This window comes from Peromyscus maniculatus, chromosome X, assembly GCF_049852395.1.
Source record: "Peromyscus maniculatus bairdii isolate BWxNUB_F1_BW_parent chromosome X, HU_Pman_BW_mat_3.1, whole genome shotgun sequence".
Lineage (NCBI taxonomy): Eukaryota > Metazoa > Chordata > Mammalia > Rodentia > Cricetidae > Peromyscus > Peromyscus maniculatus.
In genome coordinates, this window is record NC_134875.1 from 44,503,651 (window position 1) to 44,525,067 (window position 21,417).

A 21,417-nucleotide genomic window follows, 5' to 3' on the forward strand; every position below is an offset into this window, starting at 1 on the left:
TGAAGAATTTTAGAAAGAAACTTGCAAAGAGCTAAGAAGAATAATGCAAGTATTGAGAAGGTAAAAGATCACGAAGATGCAGAAGCAGAAAAGCTGAGTGGATGAAAGAGCAGAAGCTGTAAAGAACCAAAGTTAGGAGATGAATGTAGCTAGGATGTTCTGTATGGCAAATGTGTTGCTCTGATTGGTCAATAAATAAAACACTGATTGGCCAGTGGCTAGGTAGGAAGTATAGGTGGGACTAACAGAGAGGAGAAAGGAAAGAACAGGAAGGCAGAAGGAGTCTTTGCCAGCCTCTACCAGGACAAGCAGCATGTGAAGATGCCGGTAAGCCACGAGCCATGTGGCAAGGTATAGATTTATGGAAATGGATTAATTTAAGATATAAGAACAGTTAGCAAGAAACCTGCCACAGCCATACAGTTTGTAACTAATATAAGTCTCTGTGTTTACTTGGTTGGGTCTGAGCGGCTGTGGGGCTGGTGGGTGACAAAGATTTGTCCTGACTGTGGGCAAGGCAGGAAAACTCTAGCTACAGATGAATTTCAAGAACTGAAAGTCCTGGTTGCAAGAAGTGTTTGAGAAAGCCAGTGAGGAGTGAAAGCCCAAGCTTTCTGATACCCAAACTCCAAATCTGTAACTTTCACCCCTGGTTTTGGTTCTATGCACTGGGCAATAAGCTTATGCCTCCAACACTGACAGCAATATGCTTCAGGCTTTGACATTGTGAAGCCAGAAGCCTCTAACTCTCAGTGCTTAAGAGCTAAATAAGATGCAGAGTTTGAAAGTCCAGACTGTGTCCAACTCGTGGCTGCCAATATGAAGGAAACTTCTCTGTTGTTTTTTGCCTTGATTCCTATGTGGATAAGAGTAAAAGAACCCTGAGTTATAACACCAAAATTAAACAAACAAAAGTGAGAAAACCTCAGTCATCGGGTTTTGATGAACCTGGAAGGGAAAAGCAATGAACATGGAGAGTTGTTGTTAGAGAGAGCCTAAACTCTCTGATCTACCTATAAATGGTAACTCTTCATAGCTTAAAGATCGTAGATCTTAACAGAGTTCATGGCAAAGGGAGGAGAGCAGACCAAAGCAGGAGATGGTTAGAGCATGGCATGCTACAACACAACTGGAAATAATTCTAAACCAAATCACAAGTGTGCATTTGTCTCTCAGTTATTCCTGGTCATCACCTCTATGTAATTATAACTTTCAAGACTGAGTCTGTGACCGAGCCAGTCTCGGTGGCTCATAATTGTAATCCTTGCATTTGTGAGGATGAGGTAGAAGAATTATCATGCAGTTGAGGCAAGCATGTGCCACAGCCTGCTGCAGGGCTGCTTAGGCCATAACATAAGACTCCAACTCATCAAATAAAAAATACAAAAGATTAAATTTTTAAAGAATATTGGTATTAATATTAAAAATAATCTATACTTTACAAATTTAAAAACCATACTTTTTATTTAATGTCATAAACATATTTAAATCAATTATATTGAATAATTAACCTAAATATTTTAAATATTATTCCTTTTTTTAAATCCCCTTGTATAATATAAGAATATGTAAAAACCAAAAAAGAAAATGTAAAAACAATAACTTATTTCCAACCTGTTAAAATTTAATTTAATGATATTTCTATAATGAAGAAATAATAATGTTATTTTTCCTTCCTAGCACTTTGTTTTTTGATACAGGGTTTCTCTTTGTAGCCTTTGCTGTCTTGGAATTCACTCTGTAGACCAGTATGGCCCTAGAGATCCACCTGCCTCTACCTCCCAAGTTCTGGGATTAAAGGTGTGTGCTACCACTGGCAGACTTTTTTAGCCCTTTTTGTCTGTTTTTATTTTTGTTGTGCTTTTATATTGTGGGCATGTGTGTGTGCTGTCCATTTTCATGTGGTTGCAGGCACACATGTGTCACTGTGTGTGTAGGTCACGGGACAACCTCAGGTGTCAGGTCACATGTTTCCCTTTATCTGAGACAAGATTACTTGTAGTTCCTGTGGCTTACTATAGGGTATCTCTCTGGCCTGCAAGCTCCTGGGGGTTCTCTTGTCTCTGCTGCCATCTCACCTAAGAGATCCAGTACTGCAGCAATGCACTAGATCAGCCAGCTTTAGGGGCTCTCAGAGGCTAAAGGAGCAGTCACGGAGCCTGCATGGATCTGCACTGGGTCCTCTGCATACATGCTGTAGTTGTTTAGTTTGGGGTGTTTGTGAGGCTGCTAACAATGGGAGTGGAGCTGTCTCTGAGTACTTTGCTTGCTCTTAGGACCATTTTCCTCCTTCTGAGTTGCCTAGTCCAGCCTTGATATAAAGCTCTGTGTCTAATTTTATGCACCTTGTCATAAGACTTGTCATGCCATTGTATGCCATACTCAGATTAAATGTGTGCACCCTCAAAGCCTAGCTGACAGCCAGTCTTTATCTATCTGAGGTTAAGTGACATTTTTTTTGGTTCTATGGTTTTGTGGCATTAACGATATTCCTATAACTTCTAAGTTTATTTATTCATCGGAGACATCATGTTTGAGATTAATAGTCAGATAATGTTCATTATATATTTTCTTCAAAAAAAAAAAAGATCCTACCTGTAGCAGTAGCAACAAAAATCTGGTTCCACTTCCACTGATGTTGGATAATACCAATAAAAGGCTAGGCTAGAATCCTCTGGCTATCTCTGATTCTTAATTCTTACTAGTAGTCCACATTACTCATTCCTTATCCTTCCCCATTATGTGCCAGTGCTAAATAGATTACAAATTCTATTCATTTTCTCTTTTTAGGTTTGCTTTCTTGTTTCAAAATACCTTTACTTCTCTCTGGGACTGTTGAATTATTTATTAGTAATTCATATGAGATGATGTACAGAGGAATCTACTGAGCATAATTCTATCATTAGAATGTCAAATTAATTGTAAAGTATAACTTTAACTTTTAAGATTCTGAAGTTTCAAGAGTAAGAGGAGCCAGGTGTGCTGGCACACACCTTTAATCTCAGCACTGGGGAGGCAGAGAAGGGAGTATCTCTGTGAGTTCAAAGCCAGCCTGGTCTACAAAACCAGTTCCAAGACAACTAGTACTTTGAGACAGAGAAAAATCTGTCTCAAAAAAAAGAGTAGGATGGAAATCCATATATATATATATATATATATATATATATATATATATATATATATATATAAAGTATGATGACTTCATTTTCCCTCTTTGTTTCATACTTTGGCATCCAGATAGTGTTCAGATTTTGTTTTTTAGTAATTCTATAATTTCTTTAATTTATTAAGAATCTTATGGCGAGATTAATCTAAATAAATTTTCATATTATATAGTTAGAAATTAATAGTTCAAGATTCCTTAGCTAATGATAAAATTTTACACTAGATGGTAATGTGAATCAGCTCTTTACCTCTGCCTCCACTTTCTTTATCCATTTGTGTTAATACATACATATTAATGTTCTGAAGAGGGAACTCACTGTTGATGAATAAATAGGTTTCTTCCCTCACAGTGAGGATGTTGACCACTATTGATAGGAGATTGTTTTCTTGCTGAGGACATTACAAATGGTGGGCCTGGCTGGACTGTAAATATTCTCCTGGTATAGATAATCCTTTTCTGAACATTCTTATCTTTGAAGCCAATTAAGTATAATAAACTAGGACAAACAATGTTATTTCCATAAGGCAATTGATTTGATAATTATCTAGGTAGTTGAGAACCACTTATATTTTACATTTTGTTGCTGTTGTTTGTTTGTTTGTTTGTTTGGCAGTCAGGGCTAGAGAGTGGATAGGCTACTATTATAGTGCTCAACATAATCTCCAACAACAAGTATTTATCCAAAAGCATCTTTTGTATTGATGTGGAGAAACGAAATTTTTCTGGTTATTTTTTCAGTCTATCAATGTAATGTCCTTGTTCTTTTCAAATTTTTTCTTTTTTATGTGGTATGTGTGTTTATGTACTGCAGGGAATAGAGCCCATGGCCTTGTGCATACTAGTCAAGTATTGTACCACTGAACTAAACCTCTCACTATTGGTTTATTTAAAGATAAATATCATAATTTACATTTTCAATAGATTTAGAAGCATATTTTTTAAAAATGATTTTAAAGTACATTTATTGATGAACATTTTATACCACTATATTAAAATAGTTTTTCCTCAAGATAGTGGTGAATACTATTTTATAATATATTCAATAGTTGCTTAGATTCTGAGTGAAAATAGTTCTGTTTATTATTGTATATACAGGTGTATACATGTTACTCAAAATTGTTTTTGTTTTTCAGATCTTTCCAGAAATCGCTTTACAGAAATTCCTTCAGATGTGTGGTTATTTGCACCACTTGAAACATTAAACCTATATCATAATTGTATCAAAACCATTCCTGAAGCCATTAAGAATTTGCAGATGTTAACATACCTTAACATTAGGTAAGCAAACAATTTTTTAAAAATAAAAAAATTTCAGGTCTAGAAAGATGGCTCAGCAGTTAATAGAATAGGCTGCTGGTTTCAGAGGCCCAGGGTTTGGTTCCCAGCACCCACGTATTGGCTCATAACCACATTTACCTAGTTTCCCAGAATTCAATCACCTCTCCTGACCTACTCAGGCATCAACAATACACATGATGCACATACATGCGTGCAGGTAAACACTCATCAAGATGAATAATAATAATAATAATAATAATAATAATAATAATAGTAATAATAATATAAGTCTTTAATAATTTTTTTTAGTCTTTAATCACTTTTAATAGTAAAGGAATATATTTTGTTTATGCTCAAATTGTTTTGTAGGCTTTTGGTCTTGTTCTTTAAGTCAATGTTTCTCAATGTTTTGTACACAAGAATTGTCTGGGGATCCTGTTAGGTCTACCGAGGGACCTACATTTTCTAAAGGTCTCTTGGTAATTCACCTGCATGTGTGCTGGTCATTAGATCTCACTTTGAGAGGAAGGCTTTAGAACATAAATATTTTCCTCATTTGTTGCTCAGTTGTATGAATTCACTTATATGGCACTCTAGTTACAGTCAAACATTATAATGAAATGCATTTTAAGTAAAGTTTTATCACTTGTGATGTTGCCAGTTTAATAATGGGCAAATTGGGATGGGAGGTTGGAAAGTTTGCAAGTGGATGAGATGACAGAATATCTTTATGCTTAACATGTTTTTTTTCCTTTCAGTGATAGGATCAACCCAGGGTGTTGTGCATGCTAGGCAAGCATTTTATCACTGGATGACAGCCCTAGCCATTTTATGCTTAATATGGGTTTATTATGTACCAGGCATCATTGCAAGTGTTTGACCCATATTACCTCATTTAATATTTCAACATCATTAAGAGATAGGTCATATTATTTCTATATTCCATATGAGAAAACTGGGTTAAGCTGTTTGCAAAAAGCCATATATTCATACAGATGTTCTTCTGTGTCACGGGAGAATAACATTCCCCAAAATACTAAAGTCCACCAATATTCAATCAATACTCAGTTTCTTTACATAAAAAGGTATAGTGTATGGAGAATTGTAACTGGAACATAGGATGTTAGACATTTAAGAAGTCCTTTGAGGATTACTAATTAATTAAAGAGCATTGTACTTCGCTTTTGTTACACACACACACACACACACACACACACACACACACAACAGACAGACAGACAGACAGACAGACAGACAGACAAACAAAAAACCTTTAAAGCCAGCTTAGTATTTCTGGAAATTCTCTCCAGAGATAAGATGGGGTGAAGGATCTTGTCTCACCTCCCCATTCTTGCTTGAATAACACAGAGCTTTTGTCCCTATATACATTATATAAAATGCTAGGTACAGGTCTCTAAATGCTAATTTGAAAAATAGGGAAACAATGATAGCTTATTGCTTGTCAGTGCTTTCTAGTATATAATTGGAATGTTGTCTTTTCTATATTTTTGGTTTTGGCATATTTTGGATCAATCTGTCTGAATTTGACATTTGAGTATAAAACATGAAGGGTAAGGATACCAAAACCAGATTGACCAGTTATCAACCCAGGCTCTCCTTATCATCTGTATAACTTTGGAATGTTTTACTTACTCTCATTGTAATTTATATTCCTTTTTAAAACGGGGCTCGTGATGAGTGTTTTCCTAAAGTAGGTTGATGTGATGGACAGTCGAGTTAATTTAAGTTAGTTATTCTGAACAGTTACTGGCATATAGTAAGTACTCAATAAAATGTTAGTTGATGCTATATTTAAATATACTCTAGGGAATTATTCATTAATGTTATGCTAATATGAAAGCACTACCAGGCTGTTGTGGTGCAAACTATCTAAAAACCACTGGTGTTTTTAAAGATTAATTTTATTTTAATTACAAATGTATGCGTGTGTCTGTGTGGGTGTGCATATAAGTACTTGTGGAGGCCAGAAGATGATATCAGATTCCCTGTAGCTGGAATTAACAGGAGATGATTTACTGCCGCATGCAGGTACTGGGAATGAAGTTTGGGTACTCTGCAACATCAGTCTACACCCCTAAGTGCTGAGCCATCTCTCCATGCTCCAAGCTACTGAGATTTTAAAAGATAGATTTCTTCCATCATTTTTAGCACGTCAGCAAATTCACCTCAAAACCTTTCCATGGTTAGAATTATGAAGGCATTGAGTGGGCTGAAATTATGACCCAGAAGAAGATTCTGGCATTCTCTAGCTCAGAAAAATCCTGAGTTATTGCATGGGTGACATGTGTGAGCAGTACCGTATGTAATAACAGAATCTTTGCTATCAAACTTGTGTTTGAATCCCTGCTACAATGGGCAAGTCACTTAGTGAGCTTTACCCTTCATTTTTCATATTTGTATATTGAAGCTAGTATTATCTATCTTGGGTTATTGTGAAGATTAGACACTGCATGACAGGAAACACTCAATAAATGGTACTTTTTAGTGAATGCTTATGATTAACTGTTGAGTGGTTTGTACTTTTTATCCCAACATCAAGATTCACACATACTTTTCACAACGAGACTTCCTTAAATTTTTTTCAGTCGAAATCTTTTATCAACATTGCCAAAATACCTATTTGACCTTCCCCTTAAAGTGTTGGTTGTGAGCAATAATAAACTGGTATCCATTCCAGAAGAAATTGGAAAATTAAAAGATTTGATGGAGCTGGTGAGTAAAATATTGCATAAAATTATATATGCTGCATATAATATGTACCTTTTCATTTTGTAATTGTACTCATTACTTTGTGGAATTTCACTGTAATTAAGAAAAAGAGATAACTTGGTATATGTGTAAATTTTGTTGGGTCACAATTTCAGGTGCATTTATTTATGTCTGACTTTAGCTCCCAGAGAAGAACAACAGAAGTGTGATAATTCCTCAGTCGTTGATGCTTTAGGAAGCTCGGTTACGAGCTCTCAGTAACATGATTCAAGTGAATTAATATTTATTCACTTATAGAGTGGACAGAGAAGTTCTTAAGGAAATGAATTTTTTCTAATGTTTTATGGAGCTGATGAAGACAGTTAGAATGTGGTGGTAAAGTAGAGAATGCAGCTGTGTGTGCTGGTGCTGCATGCCGTGATCTTCAGCTACTCAAGGGGAGGGAGGATAATCATTTGAGCTTAGGAGTTTTTACATCAAGCCAGGTAACATATTGAGACACCACTTCACAAAAACAAATAAAAAAATGAACAAATAATCAGTTTCTAAAAGATAAAGCATAGGGTGCTCACATACAGAAGTAGAATTAACAAAATAACTTTCTTCAATTAATATGCTCACATGGACTTTATAACACTTTTAGGACCAAAGTAAATGTAAAGAGGCAATTATATACAATTGATTGTGGAAATTAATATAACACCTCTGAATATTAACGTTTTAGATTTTTAAAGGACATTGAACCTCCAGAGCAAAACAGAGTGCTCAAGCATTGAACTCTTTTCATGTATTTGTATTACTTCAATTTTACCCTGTGCCATGCTGTTTATTTTTATTTTCCGTTTTGTATTAAGGTAAAACTTTCCCAATAAATAAGTACTTTAGGATTTTTCTTAAGTAGGACTTTATTATTTCTCAAGGACCAGAAATTTTAAAAGAAATTTTCTTTTAAAACTTATTTACAATTTTATAATGGAAACATATTGTTATAACAATGTATATTAATCAGAAATGTCAGGATGTGTGCTAGGGAATCACTTCATGTCCAGTTTTTCTTTACTCTTTAGAGACATAGACGTTTGCTGTTAGAAAAGATCTTAGAAATGACCAAATAGAGTCACTTCCTAATGCTACCTGTGTGTTTCCAAGAAGGACAGTTCTCTGGGCATATTCGAACCTCCCCTGGTTCTCTTTTTTTAGAATTCTATTTGTTAGTAATTTTTATTTTTTTTCAACCAAAATAATGCTTCCGTTAGCTTTTTCTATTGACCTTGGCCACTGTGTGAAGAAATGTACAACTTCTCTTCCCTCAAATACTTGTATTCTACTGAAAATTTAAGGCCTGTTTTTTTTTAAAAGATAAAACATCCTTATTAACTTTATTTGTTTCAATGAATCTCTTTTTTGTGTGTTCCGTTTATTTAATTTGAATTATGTTGGTTTACTAATGCAATTAAATATTAGATTTTGAGAACCAAATTTTAGCAGGTGCCTCATTCCACAGTTTGCATATCTTTCTTTTGAAATCATATTTATCTGTACTTTGAAAATTTCATATAATATATTTTGATAATATTCACCGCTTTTCCCAACTCTCCCCGGCCCCCCAAATCTACCCAGCTTCCCTACCCACTGAACATTGTATACATTTTAAAAAAATGTAAAAACGCATCCAGTTCAGTTTGTGCTGCATATATATTCTTGGGTGAGTGGCCTTCCGCTGCAGTACAGTCAACCACAGTCTTTAAAACAAACAACACAAAAACTTTTAGTAAATATACTCAAGTAAGGAAGTTCCCATGTAATAGAAATGAAAAACTTTGGGAGTCCATATACAATAGAAAATGGCTATAATTAGCTAACCCTATGGAAAATTTTAATTAAACCTTAATACAAATACATTCATGTTTTTTCTATATGTAATAATAACTCATAGGTACACAACATGAGGAATTTAGAAAAATTAAAGGATACTAAAAAGTTTTCAAATTTAATAAATGTATACCCCTGGTTTAATTCCATGATTTTTATCATGCCAGAAGTTTGGTTTCTTTTAACTTTTTACATTGACTTATCAATAGATAAGGCATTTTATATACAGTATCAGTGTGGAAAAAATTAAATATTGATCATATACTATGATACTTTAAACTTTCAGTCTTTCTAATATAAGACAATAACTGTATAGTAATAAGTATCTCTTTATAAACAAAATAAAAATTAATGATAACTGGATTTGTAGTTTCTACTAATGTTTTGTCTCATTTGTTGCATAGTATAAATCATGTAATTATGCAGGATTTCATTAATACCCAGTAGTTCATAAACAATGTTACAAAAAAGCCATGTGAATTTTTCATGCCACAAGGTAAACAGTGTTCATAGTGCCCTTTCATCTTATTTAAGTTGAAGCTATTCTTTTGGATATTTTCCTACTTTGATGTGAAGCAGATTGTTAGGATTTCTTTAAGTGGTTTTATTATGTGGCTTTTAAAAATTGACTACAGTGGCTTAATTTCTTTCACAGTTCATAGTTCTCAGGAGATAGCTACTTTTGGACATCATATAATCCAGGGATTTTTTTTTTTTTTTTTTTTTTTTTTTTTTTTTTTGGTTTTTTCGAGACAGGGTTTCTCTGTGTAGCTTTGCGCCTCTCCTGGAGCTCACTTGGTAGCCCAAGCTGGCCTCGAACTCACAGAGATTCGCCTGGCTCTGCCTCCCGAGTGCTGGGATTAAAGGTGTGCGCCACCAACGCCCGGCTTAGGGATGTTTTGAATAGCTCAAAACTCTTAGTGTAATTATGATAAATAAGCATCCACATCCATATATTGTGGATGATACGCTCTAAGTAAACTAACATGGTTTCCAAGAACTCCTCAGCTAAGGGTGGGACTTCCTGCTCATTTCTCTTCTCCATTCTGGCATGGGTCTTGCTTGAGCTTGCACAGGTCTTGTGGACCCTGTCAAATTGTCGTGGGGTCACAAGTGCAACTTCTCTTCTGTACTAGAAAACACTGTTTTCTTGTGCTCATCTTTAATCATTCCACACCATCTTCCACAACGATCTCTGAGCCTTGGAAGTAGAGGGTGTGGTATATGTCCACTTTAGGGCTGATCACTCCACAGCTTCTTATTCTCTGTACCCTTAGTAGTTACAGGACTCTGTGTTAATAGTCTACTGTTAACAGAAGCTTTTCTGAGGGTTGAAAAATGCACTAATCTATGTGTATAATAATAAATCTTAAGGAGTCAGTGTGGTGATATTGTATTCCCCAATATATCATGCACCCTTGTGTGGCATTTACCCACCAACCCCACAGCTCCCCAGAGTTTTCTTGAGTGGAGCAGCAGGAAATATTAGATAGAAAGATTTATATTGTGGAGAATCATGTGGAGATAAACAAATAGAAAATAAAGGATAGCCTCGAGAGGGCCTGAATCTATTCCAAACGGCCCTGACTGTCTCTGCCCCAGGGTTTTTATAGAGACGCCAAGGGGTGGAGCAAAAGACCTCCTCCCCCAGCACAGCCAAGTGCAGACCATCTCAGACACTTGTACTCAGGCCTGTGGTCCTAATCATCGTCTATGCGGACCTGCTGGGTAAAGCCACGAGGAACCCGAGAATGGACTGCCACACACCCTAATAAATAAATTTATCTGGGGTCAGAGAACAGAACAGCCAGTAGATATAGAGTTCAGAAAATGTTGGCTCACATGCCTTTAATACTATCACTTGGGAGGCAGAGATCCATCTGGATCTCTGTGAGTTTAAAGCCACACTGAAAACAGCCAGGCAGGTGACTCACGCCTTTAATTCTAGGAAGTGATGGCAGAAAGCAGAAAGGTATATAAGGTGTGAAAACCAGGAACTAGAGCTGATTAAGCTTTTAGGCTTTTAGCAGCAGTTCAGCGGAGATTCATTCTGGATGAGGACTCAGAGCCTTCCCAGTCTGAGGAAACAAGATCAGCCGAGGAAGTGGCGAGGTGAGGTGGCTGTGGCTGGTTCTGTCTCTCTGATCTTCTAGCATTCACCCCAATACCTGGCTCTGGGTTTGATTTTATTAATAAGACCTTTTAAGATTCACACTACAAGTCAGTTTAATGCTGTGTTCATCTAGCAGAATAGTTGTAGGTTGTCTCCTAGGAGCTATGACCTGCCTAGCCACAAGTTATTGGTCTGATAGTAGTGCCAGGTATGGGTTTCATCTTGTGGAGCAGGCATTAAAGTCTACCAAGAAGTTGTTGTTTTAGCCCCACTATTGCACCAATGGCAGTCCAGTCATTATGGTAGTTCACAGGGTTTATAGCTGGGTAATATTGATGCTTACTTCTCTGGTAGCATGCATAGGACCTTTTAGAACTATGAAAGCTAGCTAGTAGGGATGAAGCTTCCAGGTGAGTACCAGCTTGATTCTCCATGTCCTGTGTCTCAAGTAGTTGGTATCTTCAGCAAAAACTCTTTCTGTCAGCGTTTGAGGGTAGCCAATGGCAACAGCAAGAGCCTGTAATATTTGTCGGTCTTTAAACACTCATTGGCCAAAAATTCTCAAAGAAGTAGCCCATTCCTGGTACTGGCCTTTATTTGATAATGTATGGAGTCTAAAATGAGCATTGTTGACCTCTTATTGGGTGACTTCATCTTAACTCTTTATATATACATGTGAATTTATCTGTATCTATCTGTATTTAAAGAAGCTTCTATAGTAATAGATTTCCATATGATCTTTTTTTCCAAAAGTCCTTTAAATGAGTGAGCATTAAATCAGGGTTATATTTTTATAACCTTGAAAGACTTCAGATTGTAATTCCTTTGGAGACCTTTGAGTGGGATTTGGACTACAAAATATGTGCTTGTAACTGTTTTATATTCTTATCTCTTTTGTAGAGAGTAATTTATTTAAACTTATCATGACTATGGTGTATGGTCTCTAATTCATATCTCTAAAGCCTTGACTTTTTTTGAGGCATTTATTCTCCTAAATAATCTGAAATGAACTATAATAATTGGCAGATTATTTAAGTTGGTTGATAGTTATCCATAGTGTTTTATCTCTGCTTGAACATTTGACTCATTATTCTAATTTCAATGGACAAAGTTGTTGTTTAGTTCAGAGTTTTGCTTATGTACTTATTAAAACTAATCTCAAATTTTTGTGTAGAAATTTTTTATTGACTGTGGTGTATTGACTTATGATCTAATACAAATAAAGCTCTGCTAGTAAAGGACATTAGAAGTAACTTTGCTACTTTAAAATTTAAAATTTTAAAATTGAAAGTATATTTGTATTTTTAAATTTGATATCACTTTACTTTCTTGTTTTCCTTAGGACATTAGCTGCAATGAAATTCAGGTTCTTCCCCAACAAATGGGAAAATTACATTCCCTTAAAGAGTTAAATATAAGAAGAAATAATCTTCATGTTTTGCCAGATGGTAAGATATTCACTATTTACACTTACTCGAGTAAGAGAGTGACCATACAACATTTAACTTTTTTTTTTCATTTCTGAACAGAATTAGGAGATCTCCCCTTAGTCAAGTTGGATTTCTCCTGTAATAAAGTGACTGAAATTCCTATTTGCTATAGGAAGCTGCATCATTTGCAAGTAATAATTTTGGATAACAATCCATTGCAAGTACCACCAGCACAGGTTTGTAATAAGCATATGATACTTCTTTCTTTTCAGTTTTATCATGATTTCATGTTTATTAAATTTAAAAGCTGTATCATATGAGTCAATGTTGTCTTTTACATGGCACTATGTAGAGTTTTTCTAAGAACTGACTATTGGCATTTTTGTTTGGTTTGGTTTTAAGATGATTGCTGTGGGATGGTCTGTATGTTAAATTGCTCTGATTGGTCAATAAATAAAACACTGATTTGCCAGTGGCTAGGCAGGAAGTATAGGCAGGACTAACAGAGAGGAGAAAAGAAAGAACAGTAAGGCAGAGGGAGTCACTGCCAGCCTCCGCCATGACAAGAAGCATGTGAAGATGCCAGTAAGCCACTAGCCACGTGGCAAGGTATAGATTTATGGAAATGGATTAATTTAAGATATAAGAACAGTTAGCAAGAAGCCTGCCATGGCCATACAGTTTGTAACCAATATAAGTCTCTGTGTTTACTTGGTTGGGTCTGAGCGGCTGTGGGACTGGAGGGTGACAGATTTGTCTTCACTGTGGGCAAGGCAGGAAAACTCCAGCTACAGATGATCTCATGTATCTTTATGCTGGTGTCAATCTTTCTGTGTGGTGTATGGTTATGAATTTTTTTTTTTAATTTTTTGAAACACGGTTTCTTTGTGTAGCCCTGGCTGTCCTGGAACTCACTCTGTAGTCCAGGCTGACCTTAAACTCATGGATATTCACCTGACTCTGCCTCCAAAGTGGTGGGATTAAAGGCATGCACCATAGATGGCTATGCATTTTGATCCTCCTCCTGCCTCTACCTATCAAATGATGGACTTGGAAATCTATGCTACCATGCCCTGTTAGAGACTTTTTTTTTACTTTGATAATAGTTTTAGTGTAGGTTATAGATAAGCATTTGGAAAACCTAGAATCACTCTTTTTCTCTGTGAATTTGTAGTTCTGATTGTAAATGTTATTTTAAAAAGAAAGATTCTGAACTCTCTCAGGTATACATTTTCTTGGTATTTGTTGTTGGACTATTGGTATAATGGGTATTGATATGTGGGTTAGAATTAGAGTTCTTCTAGGAAAATTCCATGCTGGGCATTAAGGTAGGCAGTCTGGAGGACCAAGAGTGCTTTGCCTGAGGAAACATATCTCACATAAGGAAGACTAGCTACATAACCCTTCCAGGATATTTTTGTCACTGAGATAGAATTATGACAGATAAAAAGATATAAATGGAAAACATTAATTTTAGCTTTTAATATAATGAGTATTAAAGCCATAAGTAATCCACTAAAACAATAAAGAATAACATAAGATATAAATCCAGGAGAACAAAGAGAATCATGAGAAGCAGACAGCAGAGTTTTGAAAATGGCAAAATAGATGGAATAGTGGTAACTAATGCCTCCACATATGAGGCACAGATTTGCCTGAGCAGCACAGCAATTCCTACTACCTCATAGTTTTGGTCATTGGCATGTGAATAAGTGCCTTTTTTCTTTTAATAATGATATATTGCATTCATTACAAAAAGAATAAATATTTTTCTGTTTTATACATTTATCAGTTTTTTAGGAAATTTCATACAATGTGTCTTGATTATATTCACATTCAACTCCACTTCTCCTTCTCCCTCCTCCAAGATCCACTTACTCCCCATCATGTTTTCTTTTTGATTTTGCTTGCTTTTTATCAGAAGAGACTATCTCCCAGCAGCTGTCTGGGTCCTCTGCCTCTTACAACATTTGATTCTCCTGTTCTGTGATGTTTTTGAGCCTTAAGTGTAGGAGCTATGCTGCATATATGTTTGTTGGAGCTGGGCATCCAATAGTCAGATGATCTCTGCATTTTTATTGAGAATAGATTTTTTTTCATATAATATATTCTGATGGTTCTCCCTCCCCCAACTCCCAGGTCCTCCTCACCTTTCCACACATTCAAATCCACATCCTTTCTTGCTGTCTCTCATTAGAAAACAAACAGGCATCTAAAAATAATAAAATAAGTTAAAATAAAAATAAACAAACCTGAATAGGACCAAACAAGCAAGCAAATAAACAGAAAAAATAGAGTCAAAGAAAAAGCATAAGAAACACATATATGTGTAGAGACATGCACACACACACACACACACACACACACACACACACACACACACACACACACTCACACGCTGAAATCCCCTAGAAACACAAAGTCACAAACCATAATAAATAAATAAAGGACCTGTATGGTAAGGAAAGAAAATGCCCAGACAAAACATTATGAGAAAACTTCCAAAAATTTCATTGAGTTTATTTCGAATTGGTGTCTACTTCTGGGCCTGGGGCCTGGCCTTCAAAGTGATTTATATACCCAGGGAGACGCCAATTAGAGAAACTTAATTTTTCGTTTGCAAGTAGACAGCTGGGTTAGGGATTGGGGTTCGTGTCTATTTCCCTTCTCAGCAATGGACTCTGTCTGCCTTAGACCTGTGCAGGCACTGTGCATGCTGCCACAGTCTCTGTGAGTTCATATGTGCATTGGTTCTGCATTGGTTCTGCTGTGTTTAGAGGGACTTGTTTCCTTGGTGTCTCCCATCCCCTCTGGCTCTTACAGTCTTCCTACCTCCTCTTCCACAGGGTTCCCTCTAGTTGTGGCTTTCTTTAATGATCTCTATCAACTGCAAAAAGAAGGCCTTTAATGAGGGCTGGGAGCTACACTTATTTGTGGTTGTAAGGATAAATACTTGTAATGCAGTAGAGATTATACTGGTTTAGGTAACTTGCAGTAGTTGGTTCTCTTCTACTTTCCATGGGCTCCTCAGTCATGGATAATTGGTTAAATTCACACTGCCAAGCAAGAATTCCCCTCTATTGAGTGAGTCTTTTTTTCTTTTTTTAATTAAGGAATTTTGTATTCATTTTACATACCAACCACAGGTCCCCTCTCATCCCTCCTTTCACTCCATCCCCTAGCCTTCCCCAGCCCATCCCCCATCCCCTCCTCTGAAAAGGAAAGGCCCAATATGGGGAGTTAGCAAAGCCTAGTACATTCAGTTGAGGCAGGTCCAAGCCCCTCTTCCCTTCATCAAGGCTGAGCAAGGTGTCCCACCATATGTAATGGGCTCCAAAAAGCTAGTTCATTCACTAGGGATAGATACTATTCCCACTTAGTCTTAAGTCGTTTGAACTGACTTGGTTACCCCCAAGATATTAGTGCCATTATTGTATCTTTAAGAATGTCTTGTTATACTGGTCAATATTATAGTTCATTGGTATTACAGCTGTGTAGGACTATTGTTTGTTTTGATCTGTTGGCAGATTGTATTTGTGGTTCCTTATGAAACTACAACTGCTAGTTTTCATTGAGGAGGCTTCCAGTTCAGTTCAAGAAGGGTTCCTTATAAAAAGCCGGTTGTGGTGGAGCATCCTGGTAGGATTTGCTGAAGGAAGCAGAGGCAGGAGGGTCACCAAGTTTGAGGCCAGCCTGGGCTATATATTTTAAAAACCCAGCTAGCTCAGTCGGTAGAGCATGGGACTCTTAATCCCAGGGTCATGGGTTCGTGTCCCACATTGGGTGCTGGATATTGTGGATATTGTGAGATTTATTAAGGCAACACCACATAGTTAAAAGGGAGGTTTATTTTGGGAGGTAACTTACAGCTAGTAAAGGGGTTGGTTACAGTTCCTACGAGTAAACTGTATTCTGTCTTCAGTGATTGAATCTTACCTTGTTTTTCTAGAAGCCATGAAGGCCACTGATATAGTATATATTGTTTTGGGGGGTCCTTTTGATGCCCTTAATCAGAAACTTGTAAGGAAGTTTCCCATGCCTGGCACTGGGTTTTTGTTAGATAGTAGAGGCTTCATAAGAATGTGAGGAACTTGTTAAAATCTAATGTTGGGGCCTGCTGACAGTCACTTAGGTAACTGGGTAGAGGCGTGTGGATTTGTAGAGACAATAAAGAAGACAGAAAACAGTTGAGAGGACTGCCAGTCAATGCCAGACAGTCCCGAGTTTATGTCACAGCCAGCTTATATACAATCTTGAAGGACAGAGGTAGAGCAATGCACAGCACAGGCATTCAACCACTTTCTATCCTGTCTGCATCAAGGAGCAGGCAGTTTCTTTTTCTTTTTTTTTCCAGAGCTGTGGACCGAACACAGGGCCTTATGCTTGCTAGGCAAGTGCTCTGCCACAGAGCTAAACCCCCAGTCTGGTGTCTTTATCTATCAAGCTAGATAGTGTGTTTCTTCCTTGGCTAATCAGGACATTCTCAAGCCCTTCAGTGAGACTCTGCAGGCTAATCAGGACTTCCTGACAGCCCTGGAGCAAGCAAGCTGGAACTCTATTGACTCAGAATAGACTTCAGGTTCAGACTGGGAAACTGAATCAGTTGTGGGCTCCCACAATTTTACATTCTCTTCTAATAATGTATTTTTGTGAAACCAGATTTTTATATATATATATCAGAAAAATGTAGTGACAGCTTTAAAAAAGAATACTGAGTGTGGTGGTCATTCCAGCATCTGACAGGGTGAGGCAAGAGGATCAGCAGTTGAAACAGAGAGTTTGAGGCCAGCCTCAGTTATATGGAACTGTCTCAAGACATGTGATCTTGAACAATCATTTAATTCTGTGACTTTTTTTGTGTGGTGGGGGTGGGGTGAGGACTACTATTCATGGTTCCAGAATCTATGCTTTTTAATTGCTCTACTGTACTGAATTTTGAAAAGGCAGGGAAGTAAGGTTAACTGAATAGATAGGGAATTCAACAAATGGTGTTGATCAAACTAGATAGCAATGTGTGGAAGAATTAAACTAGATCCTCATCTCTCATTCTGCACAAAACGTAACTCCAAAGGGACCAAAGATTTCAATATAGGACCTCATATCCTGAAGTGCATGGAGAAAAAAGTAAATAATATGCTTGGACTCATTTGTCATAAGAAAGGTCTTTATGAACAGGACTCTAGTAGGGCAAGACACTGAACTAACAATATATGGAACCTCACGAAATGAAAATTTTTCTGTGCAGCAAAGGGGGCACTATTACTTGAGTAAAGAGCCAGCATACAGAATGGGAAGAAAATCTTTACAAGCCTTACCTCTGTGAGAAGATTAGCCTCAAGAATATTAAAAATCAAACTTTGAAAGAACCTGAACATCATGAAAACAGCCAATTTAAAATTGGGACATGAAAGTAAACATAGAATTTTCACAAGAACAAATACATATAGCTGACAAATACTTTCAGAAAGTTCAACATCCTCAGCTATCAGGGAAATGGAAAATTAAAACTGCTTTGGTATTTTATCTTTTTTTTTTAAGATTTATTTATTTATTATGTATACAGGAGAGGGTGCCAGATCTTATTACAGATGGTTGTGAGTCACCATGTGGGTGCTGGGAATTGAACTCAGGACCTCTGGAAGAGCAGTCAATGCTCTTAACCTCTGAGCCATCTCTCCAGCCCCCAAGACTACACCTTTTATACTCTATATTGCATTTAGAATTAAATGGAAGAAAATGGGCATGTGAGCTGGGGTGTGGCTTGAGATTAGGGATTGAGAAAGCTAGCATTGACCTTTGTTAGTTATTTGGCGGCGCTCTTACCCTGTGAGGAAATGTCACAAAACATGACAGAATCCACTAGCAAGAGTTTTATTAAGATAAAAGAGATAGACAGGTGTGCTCAGGCCTGTTGAAGAGACATGTGCATGAAGAAGGAAGCCGGGAATATGGAATAGCTATTTTGACCCAAAACTGGCTGGGCGGAAGTGTCTAGGTCTGCCAGGCTTGGGCAGTCCTGCCCAACCGTGAGGGCGTGTTGTGAATCTATCATCCCTGACTCTTCTTTTTTTTTTTATTTTGTTCTATTCATTCACAGTTAATACAGAAAATACTTGGAAACATTTCCATATAATGTTTGACACAGAAATCATCAAATAGAAGTATACAATGTTGACAGGAGGCAGTACATTTATAATTTATAAACCCAAATGTATTTATAAATTAGAAATGGAAAGATCTACAAATGAAATTATGAAGGTTCACCAAAGTCATTTAATCTGTCAGTTTCTCATTCATTTTTATGTCTTAATAATATTCTATTGTATGAATAAGCCACATTTTATTTCTCTCCAGTATTTGATAGCTATTTGAGTTGTTTTAACTTTTTTACTATTAGCAACACACTGCTGTAAACTTTCATGTACATGTTTCATAGGTGCACATTTTCAGTAGTTTGAGGATATATTCCTAAGGGTAGAATTGTTAAGTAACAGAGTAACAGTGTTTTGCATTTTGACCAACCACCAAACTGTTTTGCCAAAGTGGCACACCATTTTACAATCTCACCAAATCCTTGTTTTTAAGGCTCTGATTTTTGTACAAAAGCATTCAATCATTCTGTCAGACCAAACCAGGAAAAGTAAGCTATAGTTCAGAGCTGTTCTATTCCATTTACTATGCAAAGCCATTCTTGGCATTTGCAACTCTCAGCCCTTTTGAGTATTCTTGCAGTGTTCACCTTTTCCTCCACCACTTTTTTTTTCTTCTTTCTTTCTGGTTTATTTCTATCTATTACAAATGTATAAAAAATCCTCCATCAACGCTGCTGTTAGCAGCAGAACCTTGAGAAATATACCTTTGGTTTGCCTCAGAAAAGGAATACATATTGCACTGTAAAGTTTATAAAATTGGCGCAAAACATTGTGATAATGTTACAATACCAGTTTTAAGAGTTCAGTGACTAATGGGGAGCCGATGGGATACATGCAGAACTGTGAAAGCGATCTCACTTAGCCAGCTGTACACGCAGACTGTAAATCTACATTCAGATCATTTCTGAACTAAGACTATTATCTCAGTTTATCTGTTGAGGTCAACCAGGAAACCCTAGAATATACCTTGATTTTTGCAAAAAACAAAATAGGGGGAGGGGTTTCTTCAGCATTTCAGTCCACGAGTAACAGTATCCTAACAGGCAAAGTGTTCTCTCACTGTCAACATGGAATGAACTGCTGCTGGAGGTCAACTTGGGTTTTAATTTGCATTAGCACTTACATGCATAGTAGTCCAAGTTGTTGACCTCATGACTTTAAAAAGTAACTCTAAAAAAGTAAAATGGCCCTTCTTGGAAGACTAAAGAAAGACATCCAGCCACAGTTGTAAAAAGTCTCATCAAAACAATATACCCTTTTATGAATTACGCCTCAATTAAAAAAAAAAAAGTAGCCCCAAATAAGAAGCAGCTCTGAAAAAGAAAATATAACTTAAGATATTTGAAAAAATACTTGCAGCTTGATCTGCACTGACAATGATTGTCGAAGCCTAGAATTCAACATTTACAAATTCTCATTCACACACACAAAACACACTATTATCACACGACTTGTGTTTTGAGAGAATCTTCTGCTTTTTAAATCTTTGGCCTCCCAGTCAATCCCAAGTTCAACCAACTTTAACTAAAACTTCACTCAGAATTTCACCAAGCTTTTCACCCACACATTAATGCTTGTCTTATCTTTCATCAACTGTCAAAATCTGAAGCCTGCTCAGAGATCGCCAGGTATTTTATCTTATTCAAGTGAGAATGGCTATTAAAAAACAAAACAAAACAAATCCTCAACAACAAATGACCACAAATGCTGGCAAGGATGTTGATAAAGGACAGTTCACTTACATTGTAGTACAAGTACACAGTGATGCAACCACTATGGAAATTGGTGTGGCAGTTCCTCAAAAAAGCTAGAATTGGATATGCTATATGATTCAGTTTTAGTACTCCTGGGCATATTCCCAAAGGACTCTGTATCCTACTACATGGATACTTGGTCATCCATGTTCACAGTTGCTATAGTTGAGATGTCCGTCAACTGATGAATGGATAATTCAAGTGTGGTACATATCCATGATGAAAATTCACCTATATTCTTATAAAAATGATTGGAGCTGGAAATAATTATCCTTGCTGAGGTAGTCCAGACCCAGAAAAGGAAATGCCATGTGTTTTCTCTCACATGTGAATATTACTATTGCATTTTTAATGTGTGTCTTCTAATTGTAGTACCCAGAGAAGTCAGGAAACTAGTAAGGGACGATAGGAAGATATTTCAAAGGAGTAGGGCTAGAAGACAAATGGGATGAAAAAGGGAAGAAGAGTCATGGAATAAAGGTTAAATGGGGTGAGGAATGGAAGGGTATGATGCTATCGTTTCTTTAGTGTGTTTTGCTACCTTCTTTTTTAAAAGTCTGTTAGTTATATGTGCGTCTTCTAGTCTGTTGATCAATATGTCTGTTTCTGTGCAAGTATGATGCTGTTTTATTACTATAATTCTGTAGTATAACTTGATATTGGGGATAGTGATTTCTAGCACTGTTTTCATTGTTAAGGATTGTTTTGGCTGTCCTGGCTCTTTTGTTTTGCCCTTATTACTTTATAATAGTACTTAATCTCTTTTTAAAAAAAATCTGTGTATGTATGAGTGTGGTGGTATTGTGTTCCCCAAAATATTGTGCGCTCTAATAAACTTATCTGGGGTCAGAGAACAGAACAGCCACATTATTAAACATAGAGGTTAGGCAGTGGTAGCACACACCTTTAATCCTAGCATTCC

The 21,417-nt window shown here is 36.6% G+C and overlaps 1 protein-coding gene across 7 annotated transcripts in view; it reads left to right on the forward strand.

Moving 5' to 3' along the window:
• Positions 1-21,417, forward strand: part of Lrch2 (leucine rich repeats and calponin homology domain containing 2) — a 94,106-nt gene that overhangs the window by 31,117 nt on the left and 41,572 nt on the right. For all 7 annotated transcript variants that reach the window (XM_076562723.1, XM_042268989.2, XM_006989965.4 and 4 more), the window contains exons 2-5: positions 4,300-4,444; positions 7,051-7,177; positions 12,502-12,607; positions 12,689-12,825. In XM_076562723.1, coding sequence (XP_076418838.1) covers positions 4,300-4,444; positions 7,051-7,177; positions 12,502-12,607; positions 12,689-12,825 — 515 coding nt within the window. The remainder of the gene's footprint in view (positions 1-4,299; positions 4,445-7,050; positions 7,178-12,501; positions 12,608-12,688; positions 12,826-21,417) is intronic.